Below are 16,013 nucleotides of genomic sequence, written 5' to 3' on the forward strand. Positions count from 1 at the left end.
GGGAGCGGTGACTCACACCTGTAATCCCAGCACTTTGGGAGGCCGAGGTGGGTGGATCACTTGAGGTCAGCAGTTCGAGACCAGCCTGGCCAACATGGTGTAAACCTGTTTCTACTAAAAAATACAAAAATTAGCTGGGCATCGTGGCAGGTGCCTGTAACCCAGCTACTCGGGAAGCTGAGGCATAAGAATCGCTTGAACCTGGGAGGTGGAGTTTGCAGTAAGCCGACATCGTGCCACTGCACTCTAGCCTGGGCAACAGTGAGACTCATCTCAAAAAAAAAAAAAAAAAAAGTAATTGAAAATAAGTGTCCTGAAGACACAGACTTGAACTTGAGCCGTATGCCTTCCTGGAGGGAGAACAAAATACAGGAGACTGTTTTATTGCTATTTTAATTATTTTTAAATGTTAAAATATTTTATTATAAAAGGTTTTATTCTTATATTTAATCAACATATAATTGCACATATTTATGGGATTCAGTGTGATATTTTGATACACGTATACACTGTGTAATGAGCAAATCAGGGTAATTAGCATATCCATCACCTCAAACATTGATCATTTCTTTGTGGTGAGAACATTCAAAGTCCTCTTTTCTAGTTATTTTCAGATATACAATACGATAGTGTTAACTATAGTCACCATACTATGGAATGAAACACCAGAACTTATTCCTTCCATCTAACTGTAATTTTGTACTCACTGACTCATCTCTTCACATACCCACCTCTCCCAGATTTTCCCTAGCCTCTGGTAGCCAGTATTTTACTCTGGACATTCATGAGATCAGCTTTTTGTTTTTTTTTTTTTTGAGATGGAGTCTCGCTCTGTCGCCCAGGCTGGAGTGCAGTGGCATGATCTCGGCTCACTGCAACCTCTGCCTCCCGAGTTCATGCCATTCTCCTGCCACAGCCTCCCAAGTAGCTGGGACTACAGGGGCCCGCCACCACGCCCGGCTAATTTTTTGTATGTTTTAGTAGAGACGGGGTTTCACTGTGTTAGCCAGGATGGTCTCCATCTCCTGACCTTGTGATCCACCTGCCTTGGACTCCCAAAGTGCTGGGATTACAGGCGTGAGCCACTGCGCCTGGCCGAGATCAGCTTTTTAAGATTCCACAAATGAGTGGGATCACACGGTATGGGTCTTTCTGTGCCCTGCTTATTTCACTTATAATGTCCTCAAGGTTCATCCATATTGTCACAAATGACAGAGTTTCATTGTTTATGGCTGGATAGTATTTCACTATGTATCTCTACAACATTTTCTTTATTCATCCATGGATGGACACTTAGGTTGATTTCATATTTGGCTACTGTGAATAGTGCTGCAATAAACATGGGAGTGCAGATATTTCTTCAACATAGTGATTTCATTTCCTTTGGATAAATACCCCCGGTGAGATTGGTGGATCATACGGTAGTTCTATTTTTAATTTTTTGAGGAAGCTCTATACCGTTTTCTATAATGGCTGTACTAATTTACAGTCCTGCCAACAGTGCATAAGGGTTCCCATTTCTTTGCATCTTTGCCAGCATTAGTTATTGTTAGTCTTTTTGATCACAGTCATTCTAATTGGGGTGAGGTGATAGCTCACTGTGGTTTTCATTTGCATTTTCCTAATGATTAGTGATATTGAGTATTTTTTCATAGACCTGTTAGTCATTTGTAGGTCTCATTTTGAGAAATCTCTGCTCAGGTTTTTTGCCCATTTTAAAATCAGACTATTTGGTTTTTCTGCTGTTGAGTTGTTTGAATTCCTTTTATATTCTGGATATTAACCCCTTGGCAAATGTGTAGTTTGCAAATATTTTCTCCCCTTTTGCAGGCTGTCTCTTTACTCTGTCATTTCCTTTATTGTATAGAAGCTTTTAAATTTAATGTAATCCCCTTTGTTTCCTTCTGCGTTTGCTGCCTATGCTTTTGAGTTCTTATCCCAAAAATCCTCGCCGAGACGAGTGTCTTGAAGAGTTTCCCCTATGTTTTATTCCAGCAGTTTCACAGTTTTGGGAGGAGGCTATTTTAAAGCCTTGACTGTTCACAGAGTAAATACTCTTTTCATGCTGCCCTAGAATTTCCCTTTTGGCTCCCAGAAAAAGGGCAGAGCTGACTGCAATCCACCCAGTGCTTTTCCTCCACATCTTTGTTATAGGGCAAGGCCAACAGAGACATTGATACATTGATTGCACCTTCGAGTTCATAAAAATCGTGAAGAGATGCTGCTTTTACTTTTTGCCGGGCAGAACCCCAAATGCAGCTCTGACTCTGTCTTACTGAGTGACTCCAGATGAGGCTGAGTTTGTTCAGAGATGTGTTCCCTCCTCCGCTTATAATATGGTCCATTTGGGTTTAATTACACTGAATAGGATCGTATTGAGTTTGTAATCATTAGCAATACCATCTCCAAGGAAACACGTTTTGGTCTCACTGCCAGATCAGAAGTTTGTGTTGCCTCAGGAGAAATGTAAGTATTCTGGAAAAAGTCTTGCAAGTGTTTTTGATAAGAATTCAAATCTCCTCAGGCCATTGAATATCACAGGATTTTGGGAAAGTGCCCAGTTAAAATCAAGTTTGTATTTTAAAATCCTGTTAGCAAAAGTATTTGCAACTGAATTATCTATGTGATAAAAGTTGCATAAGAAGAATTCTCTAGAAGACGTTTGGTAACTTGCAATCAAGTAGTTTGGGTCTTGCATATGGTTAGGTGTCCCTAGAGATCTTTAAAGGCATTATCAACTCCCTCTTTAAAAAAAAATCAGAAACACAAAGGTAGAGACAGTACATTATTTTGACTCTCAAATTCCCTTTCCACTTCAACATAGTATAGGCTAGGCTAAATTGAGCGTTAAAGTTCAGTGGCTTTATGTGACAACAACAACAACAACAAAAGTGTTCTTTTCACTCACAAAAGAATCAGCTGTGGCTTTCCAGAGTAGTTTACCAGCTAATGGTAATAGAGATACAGGCTGTTTCTCTCTTGTCTCATTTCATTCGAATACTGAATAGTTTGGGGCCAAAGTTTCTTCAAACGTGAAGAGCAAATTCGTTATTATTTTCTTGCCTTTATAAAAAAATTTATATTTTTATTTTTTTGACAGAGTCTTGTGCTATCACCCAGGATGGAGTGCAGTGGCACGATATTGGCTCACTGCAACATCTGCCTCCCGGTTCAAGCGATTCTCCTGCTTCAGTCTCCCAAGCAGCTGGTATTACAGATGCCCACCACCACACTCGGCTAATTTTCATATTTTTAGTAGAGATGGGGTTTCACCATGTTGGCCAGGCTGATCTCGAACTCGCGAGCTCAGGTGATCTGCCCGCCTTGGCCTCCCGAAGTGCTAGGGTTATAGGCATGAGCCACCACACCCAGCCTTTTCTCTTTAATCTCAACATGTGACCTCCACGTCATCAAGACAGGAGATGAGAGAACTGACGGGCCACACAGGAGCTTGGCCCAGAAATGACATAAGCCGCTTCCACAGTCCATTGGCCAGAACCAGTCACATGGCCCCATTCAATAGCAAGGGAGTTGAGAAGTGTAGTGTCTGTGTTCCCAGGTAGGATAGGAGAGTTAAATATTGATGTGCACAGTAATATCTGCCATTTCACAAGGCAAAAATCCCAGACACTGATGATAAAATGAGGACAACTACAATGTGCCTTGGCAAGGGAAAACACATTTAGGTGGACAGGCAGGTAACTAGATCTTAACTCTTGCTTTGCTTGGTGGTAAAAATAGTTTTGTTGAATACACTTATTTTCCATCCAAGAGTCACAAACAGTAGACAAAAAAGTAGCCATTTCCCAACTCTGTGGACATAGGCTGATTTAGTGTAAATTTGAGTGTGGCTCCATCTGCAAATTACATAGAGTTGGAAAAATAAGCTTTTTTTTTTTTTTTTTTTTTTTTCCCTTCCCTTCTCATTTCTTGGCCTGGGGCCAGATGGAGAGATTTTTGCTCTGTGAAGACTCAGACTCAGACTCAGAGATGCCCTATTCATCCTACTGGACTGCGGTTCATTCCAGACACACCAAATATCAAACTTCAAGAAGTACATGATTCTAAGTCTATCCACTGATTTTTCTCAAAGTAACAGGAAAAATGCAGTAAGTAAATCATTCTTCTTGAGGCTTCTTTAGCATTGCCACATGCTCTGTCACCACCTTAGTTGGTCTACCTTTTATTTCCTTGGTGTTGGCCATATCACAATTACAGGATTTAGTGTCCTTCTTATCTGGGACTCCCTTCCATCTTCCAGCATTTGCCATGATACCTTGAGTATGACCAATAGTTAAATCATAGCAATATTTTCTGAGTAAATGAATGGCTAGTTTTTCTTTTCTCCCTACTTAGGATGAATAAAGCCAGACATTTCAGCAACATACTCTCGGTTCCCTCACCTTACTGCCCTCCAATTCTTGCTACTTTTTCAATCTCTTCTGCCCTGCTAGGTGGTGTTGGAACAGCAGTGAAGCTTAGGGGGCTATATGACACTTTAAGTATCAGAAAATTCTTTGTGGTTGTTAGGGACCAATACAGTTTGTGATCTAACATCTTAACATTAGGCTACTTAAATTGTTCAGACTTACCTCCCTTCAGCTACCAATTAGTGTTTTTTTAAAATCGAGTATAATAAGCCACAGGTCAGAAACACTTTCATGCAAAAATTACCAAGTAGGCTTTTAATTAGCTCACCAGTAGAAAAATAGAACCCTGAAAGCACATAATTTCAATATCATTTGCCTATTTAGAATGTTCACCTCCACAAAACTATATAAGATTCTTTGTATTAATGGGATTTGGAGATGACAGCTAACTTTGAGATCATCTAGGCAGGCGAGTTTCTCGTTTTATAAACGAGGAGACTGAGGCTGGTGTGTGAGTTGGCACCAGAGTGCTCTTGACTCTATTCCTGGTCTTCTTCGGTAAAGAAGAAATTATGCCCCGGGTCAATCACGACATATGCAAATGGTGCTTTATAGTACTTGTTCTAATTGCCTTCCAAAGCAGTAGGAGGATGAAATAGTAGAAGATGTGTGAAAGAGGGATCTGGAATTTTTAAAATAAATTCAACACCCTATTAATTATTTGTTGGAAGGCCGCAATGTGTCCAGGTATTAGATAAAAAAAGGTAAGCAGAGTCTCTATGGTCAAAAAAAAAAAAAAAATCACAATCCAGCCTGAAAGATGAGTAAGAGCGAGGAAAAAATTGAACAGAACTATGTAGAGTTCTATAAAATTTCACTTACGGTGGAGCATTGTACTCTTAGGGCTGCAAGAAAAAAAAAAAAAAAACTGCAGGGCGTTCTTCTTCTCTTTGGCTTTTCCCAAGGGGCCTAACACTAACAATGGCACCAACTACTGTTAATATCATCAATAGGGAAATGGTACCGCATAATAGATGCTTTGTATCTCTATCTCTCAGTTCAGTTGGAGCTAAATAAAGAAGGCAAATGAACACCCAACACCGTGCCAAGGGAAAAATGTCGCCTGCAACAGTGAAGTCGCAGGTGGATGTGAGATGCCTGACTTAGCAGCGCGCTTACCAAGGCGCTAACACTGCTGCCATTATTTCCACCCGCACCCCCATTGCTATGCCGGCAGCGCCTGGGATGAAACACAGACGTCGAGCCCACGAGACCGTCCTGGGTTTAGAGTGTCTGTGGCAGCCTTCTTTTCCGCCCCACCCTGAAATCCTACCTATCCTGGGTCGCCCTAGAAGCAAGCCCAGCGATGGTGTGGAGCAGCGTGCACTCCCCATCTCTCTTCCAGGACGCCACACCCAAAACAAGGCCCTCTTTGTGTCTTGGGTAACAGTGGCCGCATAGTGCTTTGCCGACTGCCCCTCTTAAGAGAGAGCGAGCAGCCCTCGCCCCGGCAACCCCAGGCAGAGGCGCTTCGCGGCGGCGGTGCAGGTGGGCGCAGGCGGGAGCAGGCGCGGAGGTGGGCTCTCTAGGGCCGCGCGGGAGCCCCAGGTCCGCACGCCGCGCGCGGAGCACCTAGGGGCGGAGCCAAGACCGCGTCCCGCCCACTCCCGGGCGCGAAGCCCCCTCCCCCGCGCCGCAGACGCGCGCAGGTGCGTGAGGCCGCGCCCGCCCGGGACCCTGCAGACGTGGGCCAGCCATGGAGCACATCCGCACGCCCAAGGTTGGTGGCACCAGCGCGGGCGGAGGAGGGACGGGAGGAGATGGGGGAGGAGGAGGAGGGATGCTGAGCGCGCGGGAGGCCGACTGCTCTGCGGGGCGCCGGCGGAGCCTGGACCGCGGGCGAGGGAGGAGCAGGCAGTGCCTGAGCATCCCGGGGTGCCTGCGAGCCCGGTCGTTCTCTTGCTGCCTTCCAGGCCTAGCCTTAGCTGCTGCTGGGTCTGACCTCTTGGTTTTGGGGGTGCACAGTGGACACAGGGGTGGACGGGAGGAAACCTCAGCTGTCTGCTAGTAACTGGGTGTTGATCAACGCTTCTTTCTCCTGGCACGAGGCTTTCTCTTTTAGCTGTTGGCCGCTCAGAGTAGTTGAAAGGGAAATAAGCCCTTCGGTGACAGGTGCAAGGAAAACGAGCTGAATGCAGATGGGCTCCTGCGCTCGGAAGCTTGTTAAATCTAGGGTGTCAGGCCCACCCGGCCCGGCCTTCCCAGTCCCCATCCTCATCCTCAGCGTTGCAGCTGCAAGGGGCCTTACACAGAACGGATGATCAATGTTCATTGTAGGTTGAATGATGGTGTGTTCTTGCCTTTTCCAGTCTGTTTTGTTAGAGAAAAGGATGCAGCTTACGGATTCTTCACGCACTGTTGTTTTAAACAACACCAGCTTTTGCTAATCAACAAAAGCGAATGGTCCCTGATCACTCCAGTAAATTAACATTGGAAACGTTGATCGCTGTACCAAATCTTCCCACTCAGTTGTACTGATAATCTAATTTAGAATGAAAATGATGATCGACGTTACTGCCTGATAAAAACCCTAAATGAGTGAAAGAATATGTTTTAAAACCCTACTGGCTGGCTGTTGTTACTACCACCACAGCTCCTTGCGTTTTTGCAGGATGAACTGCCATTCAAAATGTACGCCCCTGACAGGTCAAAGCTAGGTCAGAGTGGCCATAGCTCAGGTGGTTCCAGGGATCCCACACATTTAAGAGGGGTGGGGGCAATTGCTTTATGGCCAGCAAGAATTCATTCCTAAATTTTGGAATAGTTCCTGAGTACCTTTTGGTAAAAGCAGGTTAAAGTGATCTCATGTCACTGGAAGAAGAAATCTTTTAGTTTGCTGGAGAATGTCAGTTCCGACAGTACATTTAAATTGTATTGATTTTGCACTAGGGAATTGAGTTGTCGCTTCACAATCAGGAAATTGTAAACTTAGAAGACAATGCTATAAACCACAGGATAGGTGGTTCAAAGCTTTCGGAGTTTAAGTGGCACTAAATAATTTATTCCAGAAGGATGAATTTAACTCATGGACTCTGCCCTTGCCAAGGGCATTCTTCCTCCTTCCATGATGAAGGGGGCCTTTGTAAAAGTGATAGCTGATATGGATGTCAAAAACAAGAATGATAGGGTGACATGGCAGTGGATGCCACTTTGTAATAGAATATGAATTTGGGGGAGTCAAGGCCTTTCTTTTCTCTTGTATATACAAAGCCACCTGGTACAAAGTCATGTGTAAACCTGAGTTGCAAGCAGCATTCTCACTTACTCTTAAAATTGGTGTTTATGGACACTCTCTAAGCAGTGCAGTACTTGAAGTCAGAAATCCTTATTTATCTGGAAATGGAAATAAATTGGGGGAAAATGGAAAATTGTCTGAAGTGTTATTGAATTGGGTGGGTCATTAACATTTGGGATAATGCTGGTGAAAAATATAAGAAATTACAGAGTTTGGATGGATCAGATTCATTTGTTCGCTTATTTTATTCCACAAGCATTTAGAACCTTTCACGTGCCAGGCTCTGTGTTAAGTGCTGGCAGCATCCAGGAACTCACGGTCTGGAAGGGGAGGCAGTTGTAAATATGTCAGTGTATGATAGAGACATGTGCAAGGTGCGGTGGGTAGAGGGGGAGACTGAATAGAGGATCAGCTCTACCCTCAAGGTCAAGGGAAGCCTTCTTAGAAGAGCCGTGTTAACATGGAAGGACTTAAGGAGGACTAGGAGCATTTTCAACAGTGGTCATGTAGTTGTATAAATATATATTGTAATAAACAATTACAATCCTAAAGAAGCTGAAAAGAATAACAGCGGTCAAAGATCAATGATTCCTTGAGGTGAAATAACATCCTCCTTTTGTTTTACATTTTTAAGGGCAAAATTAATTTTCACAGTCTAAATGAAAAAGAGAACAAGATCACTTACAATGCTTAAGGAGTTAAATATATAGTTGTTACTGGTCATATTCATCTTTATTATTTGCTTCCATTATACCTGGTGAAACTGCAGGTAAATTTCCTTCGATTTCATGGTTTCATGTCTTGCGTTTGCAAGGAGTATATACAAAGTTTGTTTATCTGGCCCATTGTGGGTTTAAAGCAGTATTTACCGTGTGGGTAGTAGAGTTTTAAGAGGAAAAGAATGTATGCATATATAATGTGCAGTTGCTTTTCTGTTACAATGGAAGTCATTCACTCACTGTAGACTGTAATATCCATGACAGCCTCTGTGTTCTGCTTTAGTCTCTGGAGTGCAGTTTAAGGAGACAGATGCACGTCCATAATCTGGAATGCTTTGCACATATTTCTTTCTGGGGGTGCATGTATGTTTAACTGAAGCCTTTCACAGAGCATATGCTAAGCAGAGTGCTTCTCTTCCAGAATGGTTCCTCTAGAGGGAAAAAAAAAGTTCTAAGGACAAGCTGGTTTGCAGTTGGGTTAAAAGGGGGACACCAAGTATTACCTGTACTCATCCCAGTGAACTTCTAGATTTCTACTTCACTGTCTGGCTTTCTTTACCACTCTGAAAACTTGCTGGAAGCTTAGGCGTAATTTGGGTTCAAGTGCTGCTCCTGAACTTTTCAAATTAAATGAAAAGACTTCAGGGCTCCTGGAAGTAGCTTGAAGTGTTTGTAGGATTTAGTTTGTTACTAGATTGAGGCGAATGTGTCCAGGATCCTGGTAAGTGATCTCTACTTTATATGCTTTGGTCTTTCTGGAAGGCATTTTTTCCCACATGTGTAAATTTGAGTTATGAAATAGTGATAACCTCCAAAACAGACCTTGCAAATGTCTTCTCTTCCTTTCTACACCTACCCCCTAGTCTGACCCTGACTGGTCTCCTGATTTATTTTTTTGCTCTTTTCTAATCCCTTTCTCACAGAGGGGCCTGGATGATGCTTTTATGTCTCAAATTGATCATGCTACTTCCCTGCTAAATTTCCGGGTGGCTTCCCTTTGTACCCAAGATATAAAGTGAGAATCCCCAGAATGGCTCGTAAGGCCCTGTGTAGACTGAGCCCTTCCTACTTCTCCAGCCTCGTTTTGTGACAATCTTCTTATCCACAACCCTCTGATCACAACTTGTCTTCACAGAGTTCTCCAATGGAACCAGTTCTTTTCTGCCTCAGGACTTTTGCACTGATGTTCCATCTGGGGGGACATTAGTTCTCACTCTTCACCTGGCTAAATACCTCATCTTTCTAGTTTCAAATTGTGATTTATCAGGCTATTGTCCAACTCCCCCATCTAAATCAGATCTGCCTGTTGTGTTTTATCATAACACCTTGTGTTTTCCCCTTAGGTTCCTCATTACAGTTGTTAAATTTATTTGAGTTATGTTCATTTAATGTCAAGCTCCCCTGCTTGATGGAAGTCCTGTAATGGTAGGGATTATATTTTGTTCACTCTTTGTATCTACACACAGTGCTTGGGACCAACTAAGCATGCAGTAAATAAATTAACAATTGAATTAGTGAAGAATGCATAATTAATTCATTACTTTTTGTTTGTTTGTTTGTTTTTGAGACGGAGTCTTGCTCTGTTGCCCAGGCTGGAGTGCAGTGGTGTGATCTTGGCTCACTGAAACCTCCATCTCCTGGGTTCAAGTGATTCTCCTACTTCAGCCTCCCAAGTAGCTGGAACTGCGGGCACGTGTCACTACACCCAGGTAATTTATATATTTTTAGTAGAGACAGGGGTTTCACTATGTTGGCCAGACTGGTCTTGAACTCCTGACCTCAGGTGATCCACTTGCCTCGGCCTCCCAAAGTGCTGGGATTACAGGTGTGAGCCACTGAGCCCAGCCTAATTACTTTATTTTTAAGAATTTGCTTTATTAATCCAGGCCTCTTGTGCATTGTACAGTTGTATACAATACTACTTGACAGTATTGTGAATCTTATAGTATTAGTGTGAAATATTTGTGGATGTCAGTGTATCTGACATAATGTGTGAGATATATATGAAACATATTTTGCAATTATATATATTTTAATGAGATAAAATTCAAATAATGTAAAATTCACCATTTTTATTAAAATGCACAATTCACTGGTTTTAGTATATTTATGTATTGTGGAGCCATCACCACCGTCTCGTTCTAGAACACTTTCATCACCCCCAAAATAAATCCATTAATAGTTAGCCCATTAGTAGTTAAACTTGATGATGCCCATCAAGTTACCCATTAGTAGTTAGACTTGATGATAATATCTTATACTTATCTATGTTGAATATTATCTCGTTGAATTCAGAGTTTTGCTTATCTCTTACTCTTTTTTGGATGCTGATATGCATATGCTGTTCCTGTCCATTTGGTACCATCCACTATTTAATCAACTTGCTTTCTATTACCTCATTCATTATCTTATCCAAGAGCAGAAGTGACTTCTTAAGCCACTTGCCCCCATCTCTCAGGATCTTGATCCTAATAGCAGATTCATTAGTTCTCTCAGTTTGATGTCATCTAGCAGTTGATAAGTTTGTCCTTCATCATGTCGCCAAAGAGCTCATCAAAGAAAGAAAGGAAGTCTTCTGAAATGATGACGGCAATCCATGATGTTCTTGCTGACTGATGCTTTCCACTTTTTAGGTTCATACAAAGGTCCATTAAATAACTCATTTTAAAACCCTGCCAGAATTAATGTTGAACTCCCCAACTTATAAGTGTACAATTTTGTTTTCACCATGGACAAATAGTGATCTCATTTTCAAGTTCTGTCAGTGATGGACGGACATCAGCAGATCCATGAGGTTTGCTTTCTCTTGGTCATTCTCTGTCAGTATACTATCAGCTCCAAGGGTTATCTCTTCTTTTATCTTCCTTTAGCAAATAATAATTTTCTTGTTATAAAAGTAATATGGACTACATGTAGAAATTAGCCACTGTTAATATTTGGGTACATTTTCTTCTCGTGTTTTTTGTCTTTGTGTATACTAAACATTGTTTGCTTAGAAATTTAGGATCAGCCAGTTCAATTTTGTAGTTTGCTTCTTTGAACGTGCCATATTGCAGTGTTCAAAACATACTTTTAGAAGATTATGTGGGGCTTTTTTTTTATTCCTATGAACATTTCATTATATTTACCACTTCCCCATTTTAGGGCTATTATAGTAATGTCCTGATGAACATCTCATTATTATCTGCGTGTGATTTCTTCCCTAGAATAGAACCCTAGATGGAATTACTGTGTCAAAGAAGATGAGTAGTTTTATAGTTGGTTTATATTACCAAATGACTTTCCAAAAACGTTATGTCATTTAACACTTTCAGTAATAGAATATAGACTATCTTTCTCACTGTACCATTGCTTTATTATTTAAGGTTATTTTTTGCTAATTTAAAGGGGAGAATAGCACTTCATTCTTTTAGTGTATTTCTTTTTACTAGTGAGGTTGAAGCTTTTCCAGAAATATGTTTACTGACCATTTTGTTACTTTTTGAATTATCTATTTATATTTTCCCCATTTTAATAATGGGTGATTTAGTGTGTGTGTATGGTGTGTGTATTTCAATAGCTTTATTGAAGTATAATTTACGTAGCATAAAATTTACCTTTCTAAAGTATGCAATTCTGTGATTTTTTTGTATATTCACAGAGTTGTACCACCATCATCATTATCTAATTTTAGAACATTTTCATTACCCCAAAAAGGAACATTATACCCATTAGCAATCAGTCTCCATTTCTCCCTCACCCCGCCCAGGGTAAATACTAAATATACATTCTGTCTCTATGTATGTTTGTTTTTCTGGACATTTTAAATTTAATCATACAATATGTGGACTTTGTGACCTCTTGTTTTCACTTAATGATTTTAAGGTTTGTCTAAGTTGTACCATGTATCAGTACTTCATTTCGTTTTATCTGTTCTGTGGCTAATCCTGCATTTTGTTTGTACATTTATCAGTTGAGGGAGATTTGTGTAACCATGTTTTGGCAATTATGAATAATGCTGCTATGAACTTCAGTGGTAAGTTTTTGTGTGGACATATGTTTGTATTTCTCTTGGATAGAATTTCATTTCTCTGAGAACAGAGTTGCTGAATCGTAGAGCAACTTTGTGTTATCATTCTAAGGCACTGCCAAATTATTTTCCGAAGTGGCTGCTCTATTTCAGAACCTGCACAATATTGTGTAAGGGTTCTAGTTTTTCCATATCATCACCGACACTTGTCATTGTTTTTTATTTTAGCCATTCAGGTGGGTATGAAGTGGTATCTCATCCTGGTTTTGATTTGTGTTTTTCTAATGACTAATGATATTGAGCATGTTTTCATATGCTTATCAACCATTTTCCTGTCTTTTTTGGAGAAATGCTTATTCAGTTCCTTTGTTTCTTTCTTATTTTTCTTAAATTATTGAGTTGCAAAATTATGTAATCTGGATACAAATCCTTAGTCAGTTATACGACTTGTAAACATTTCCTCCCATTCTGTATGTTTTCTTTTCCCTGTTTTGATGTCTCTTGAAGCACAAAAAGTTTTTAATTTTGATGAAGTCCAACTTATTTTTTCTTTTGTCACTTGTGCTTTTTGTGTCGTATCTACGTATATTTTCTAGAAAGCCTTTTTCTGATTATAAAAGTCATACATTAGGAGAAAATTTAGCTCAAAGGAGCAGAAAGAAAATAGTAATTCTGCATAATTTCAAAATCCAGAAAAAAATGCTGTGTATATATTAGTGTTTTTGTTTACGTATGTAAAACAGTGCAATTTAAAAGAAAATCATGTCTGTTTTCTCTGTGTGTTGTGTGTGTGTGTGTGTGTATGTATAGTTTTGGGGAATGAGAACGTGTTTTTTAATATGTCAAAATATTTTTCTCGTTTTATTAAACCTTCTGAAAAGTGATTTTTTTTATAACCACATAGTCCACATTATAATGATGACCATATGTTATTTAGTGTCTGGAGGCAATTCTCCATGGCCTTTTGCAGTTTTGCACTTTTGTTCTAAACTATCTTTTCAAGGATGATTTTACAGTGAACAGCCTTGAAAGAGAGGAATAGCTTCTTCCTTAGTAGCAGAGGGCAGATTTATTTGCTATCCAGGGTGATAAAGATAATGTTATAGTCACAAAGGATTACTTGCATCCTGTTTATGTGATGGGCATTTCTTAAATTCTGTGTCTCTAAGGTTCCTCATCTAGGATTCAGAGCCCTGCTGTGTGCAGCATCCATGTGGACTGCTCCGTATTGCCCCTTAGACTTGGGAGGGGTAGCGTGGAGAGTCAGTATGAAGATAAAGCTTCTCCCTCCTGGTGTACAGAGAATACGAATATCCTTTGTCTCTGACCCAGAAGTCTTGTGTCTTGTGCCAGCATATGAAACACTGGGAGGCTACTTGTTAGGTTGTAAGCAGGTTCAAATTTCAAACACTTCCTAGTTCTTGACAGTTAACCCCCTAGTATTTGAGATTTAATTTATCTCTATATTGTCACTATAATAAATAACTGATAGGCTGGGCGCAGTGGCTCATGCCTGTAATCCCAACACTTTGGGAGGCCAAGGCGGACGGGTGGTTTGAGGTCAGAAGTTCAAGGCCCGCCTGGCCAACATGGTGAAACCCTGTCTCTACTAACTTACCAACCTGTCTCTACTAATATAAAATACAAAAATTAGCCAGTCATAGTGGCCAGTGCCTGTAATCCTAGCTACTCTGGAGGCTGAGGCAGGAGAATCACTTGAACCTAGGAGGCAGAGGTTGCAGTGAGCTGGGATCACACCACTACACTCCAGCCTGGGCCACAGAGCAAGCCTCCATCTCAAAAAACAAAACAAAACAAAACAAAAACAAAACAAAACAAAAACAAAACAAAACCACCACCAGCAAAAAAACCTGATAAACATCAATGTATTTAAATTGTTATGTAAGTCTCTATTACCTCAGATTAAGTTTCTCAGGTATCTTTTCTGGTTCCATTTCTGTATATATTTTAAAGATTTTTGATGCTGTTTGTATGTTTTCCTCTAGGATTGTGTCTGCTAGTATGGCAGAGGAATACCCTTTAAAAAGTTCTTGAGAGTTATAGATGAAGTATGGTTTCTCATCAATTTATGTTTATTTGTTTACTGTTGAGATTGAATTTATTTTTTGCAATTGTTTATAACAAGAGCAATACAATAATAGTACTGATAGTACTGATAAGATCTATAATATCCATAAGATTCATAGTACCTGGATCTTATTAAGAAAATAATTTGTGTATCTAATAGGTACCTCAGTTTCACTATGTCACAAACTGAGCTAATTCCCTCTTGCTTCACACCAATTTTCTCCTCTTGTACTCTTTCCAGTCTCGGCGATCCACCGTTCCAGTGCTGGAGCCAATAACTTCGGAGTTATCCTTCACTCCTCTTTTTCTCTCCTCCCATATCTATTCCAATCGTAAATCTTCAGCTTATCCAGGTTATCCCACCTCCATTCCTACCACCCTATTCTGAAATACAGTCAACTCTTGCCTGGTCGCATTTCCATTTTTGCTGCTCCCCTACCGGTTTATTTTTGCCAGAGATACTGTTAAATATAATTTGGAGCTTGGACTTTTTTCATGGGTCTCCTCACACTGAAAGCATCTAAACTGGAAAGGAAACAGTCAAATTATCCTTGTTTGCAGATGAGATGATCTTATATTTGGAGAAACCTAAAGACTCCACCAAAAAACGATTGGAACTGACAAAGAATTCTGTCAAGTTGCAAGATATGAAATCAAAATACAAAAAACAGTAGCGTTCATGTATACCAACAGTGAACAATGTGAAAAAGAAATCAAGAGACCAATCCTATTTATAATAGCTACAAATAATATAAAATACCTAGGAAACAATTTAACCTAAGAAGTAAAAGATCTATAAAAGGCAAACTATAAAACACTGATGAAAGAAATTGAAGAGGACACACAAAAACTGAAAAGATATTCCATGTTCATGGATTGGAATAATAAATATTGTTAAAATGTCCATACAACCCAAAGCAATCTACAAATTCAATACAATCCCTATCAAAATGCCAATGCCATTCTTGACAGAAATAGAAAAAATCGTAAAAGTTATATAGAATAACAAAAGATCCAGAATAGCCAAATGTATTCTGTGCAAAAAGAACAAAACTTGAGGAATCACATTACCTGACTTCAAATTATACTACAGAGCTACCATAACCAAAACAGTATGGTATTGGCATAAAAACAGAGACATAGACCACTGGAACAGAATAAGAAACTCAGAAACAAATCCACACACCTACAGTGGACTTGTTTTTGAAAATAGTGCCAACGACGTATATTGGGAAAAAGACAGTCTCTTCAATAAATGGTGCTTAGAAAACTGGATATCCATATCCAGATCAATGAAACTAGACCCATATCTCTTGCCCTACCAAGTTAAAAAGCTTCCTTACAGCAAAGGAAACAACCAACAAAGCAAAGAGACAACCCACAGAATGGGAGAAAATATTTGTAAACTATCCATGTGACAAGGGAGTAATAACCAGAATATATAAGGAGCTCAAACAACTCTATAGGAAAAAATCTAATAATCTGATTTAAAAATAGACAAAATTTCTGAATAGACATTTCTCAGAGGAAGA

At 40.1% G+C, this 16,013-nt stretch overlaps 1 protein-coding gene across 2 annotated transcripts in view; it reads left to right on the plus strand.

Annotated features, from left to right (window-relative positions):
• Positions 1-6,000: 6,000 nt before the first annotated feature.
• MTMR7 (myotubularin related protein 7) overlaps positions 6,001-16,013 on the plus strand; it is a 115,524-nt gene continuing 105,511 nt past the window's right edge. For both annotated transcript variants that reach the window (XM_055287070.2, XM_055287088.2), the window contains exon 1: positions 6,001-6,150. In XM_055287070.2, the coding sequence (XP_055143045.1) occupies positions 6,127-6,150 (24 nt within the window). In that variant the 5' untranslated portion in view covers positions 6,001-6,126. The remainder of the gene's footprint in view (positions 6,151-16,013) is intronic.

Source organism: Symphalangus syndactylus, chromosome 1 (genome assembly GCF_028878055.3).
Source record: "Symphalangus syndactylus isolate Jambi chromosome 1, NHGRI_mSymSyn1-v2.1_pri, whole genome shotgun sequence".
In the NCBI taxonomy this organism is placed as follows: Eukaryota; Metazoa; Chordata; class Mammalia; order Primates; family Hylobatidae; genus Symphalangus; species Symphalangus syndactylus.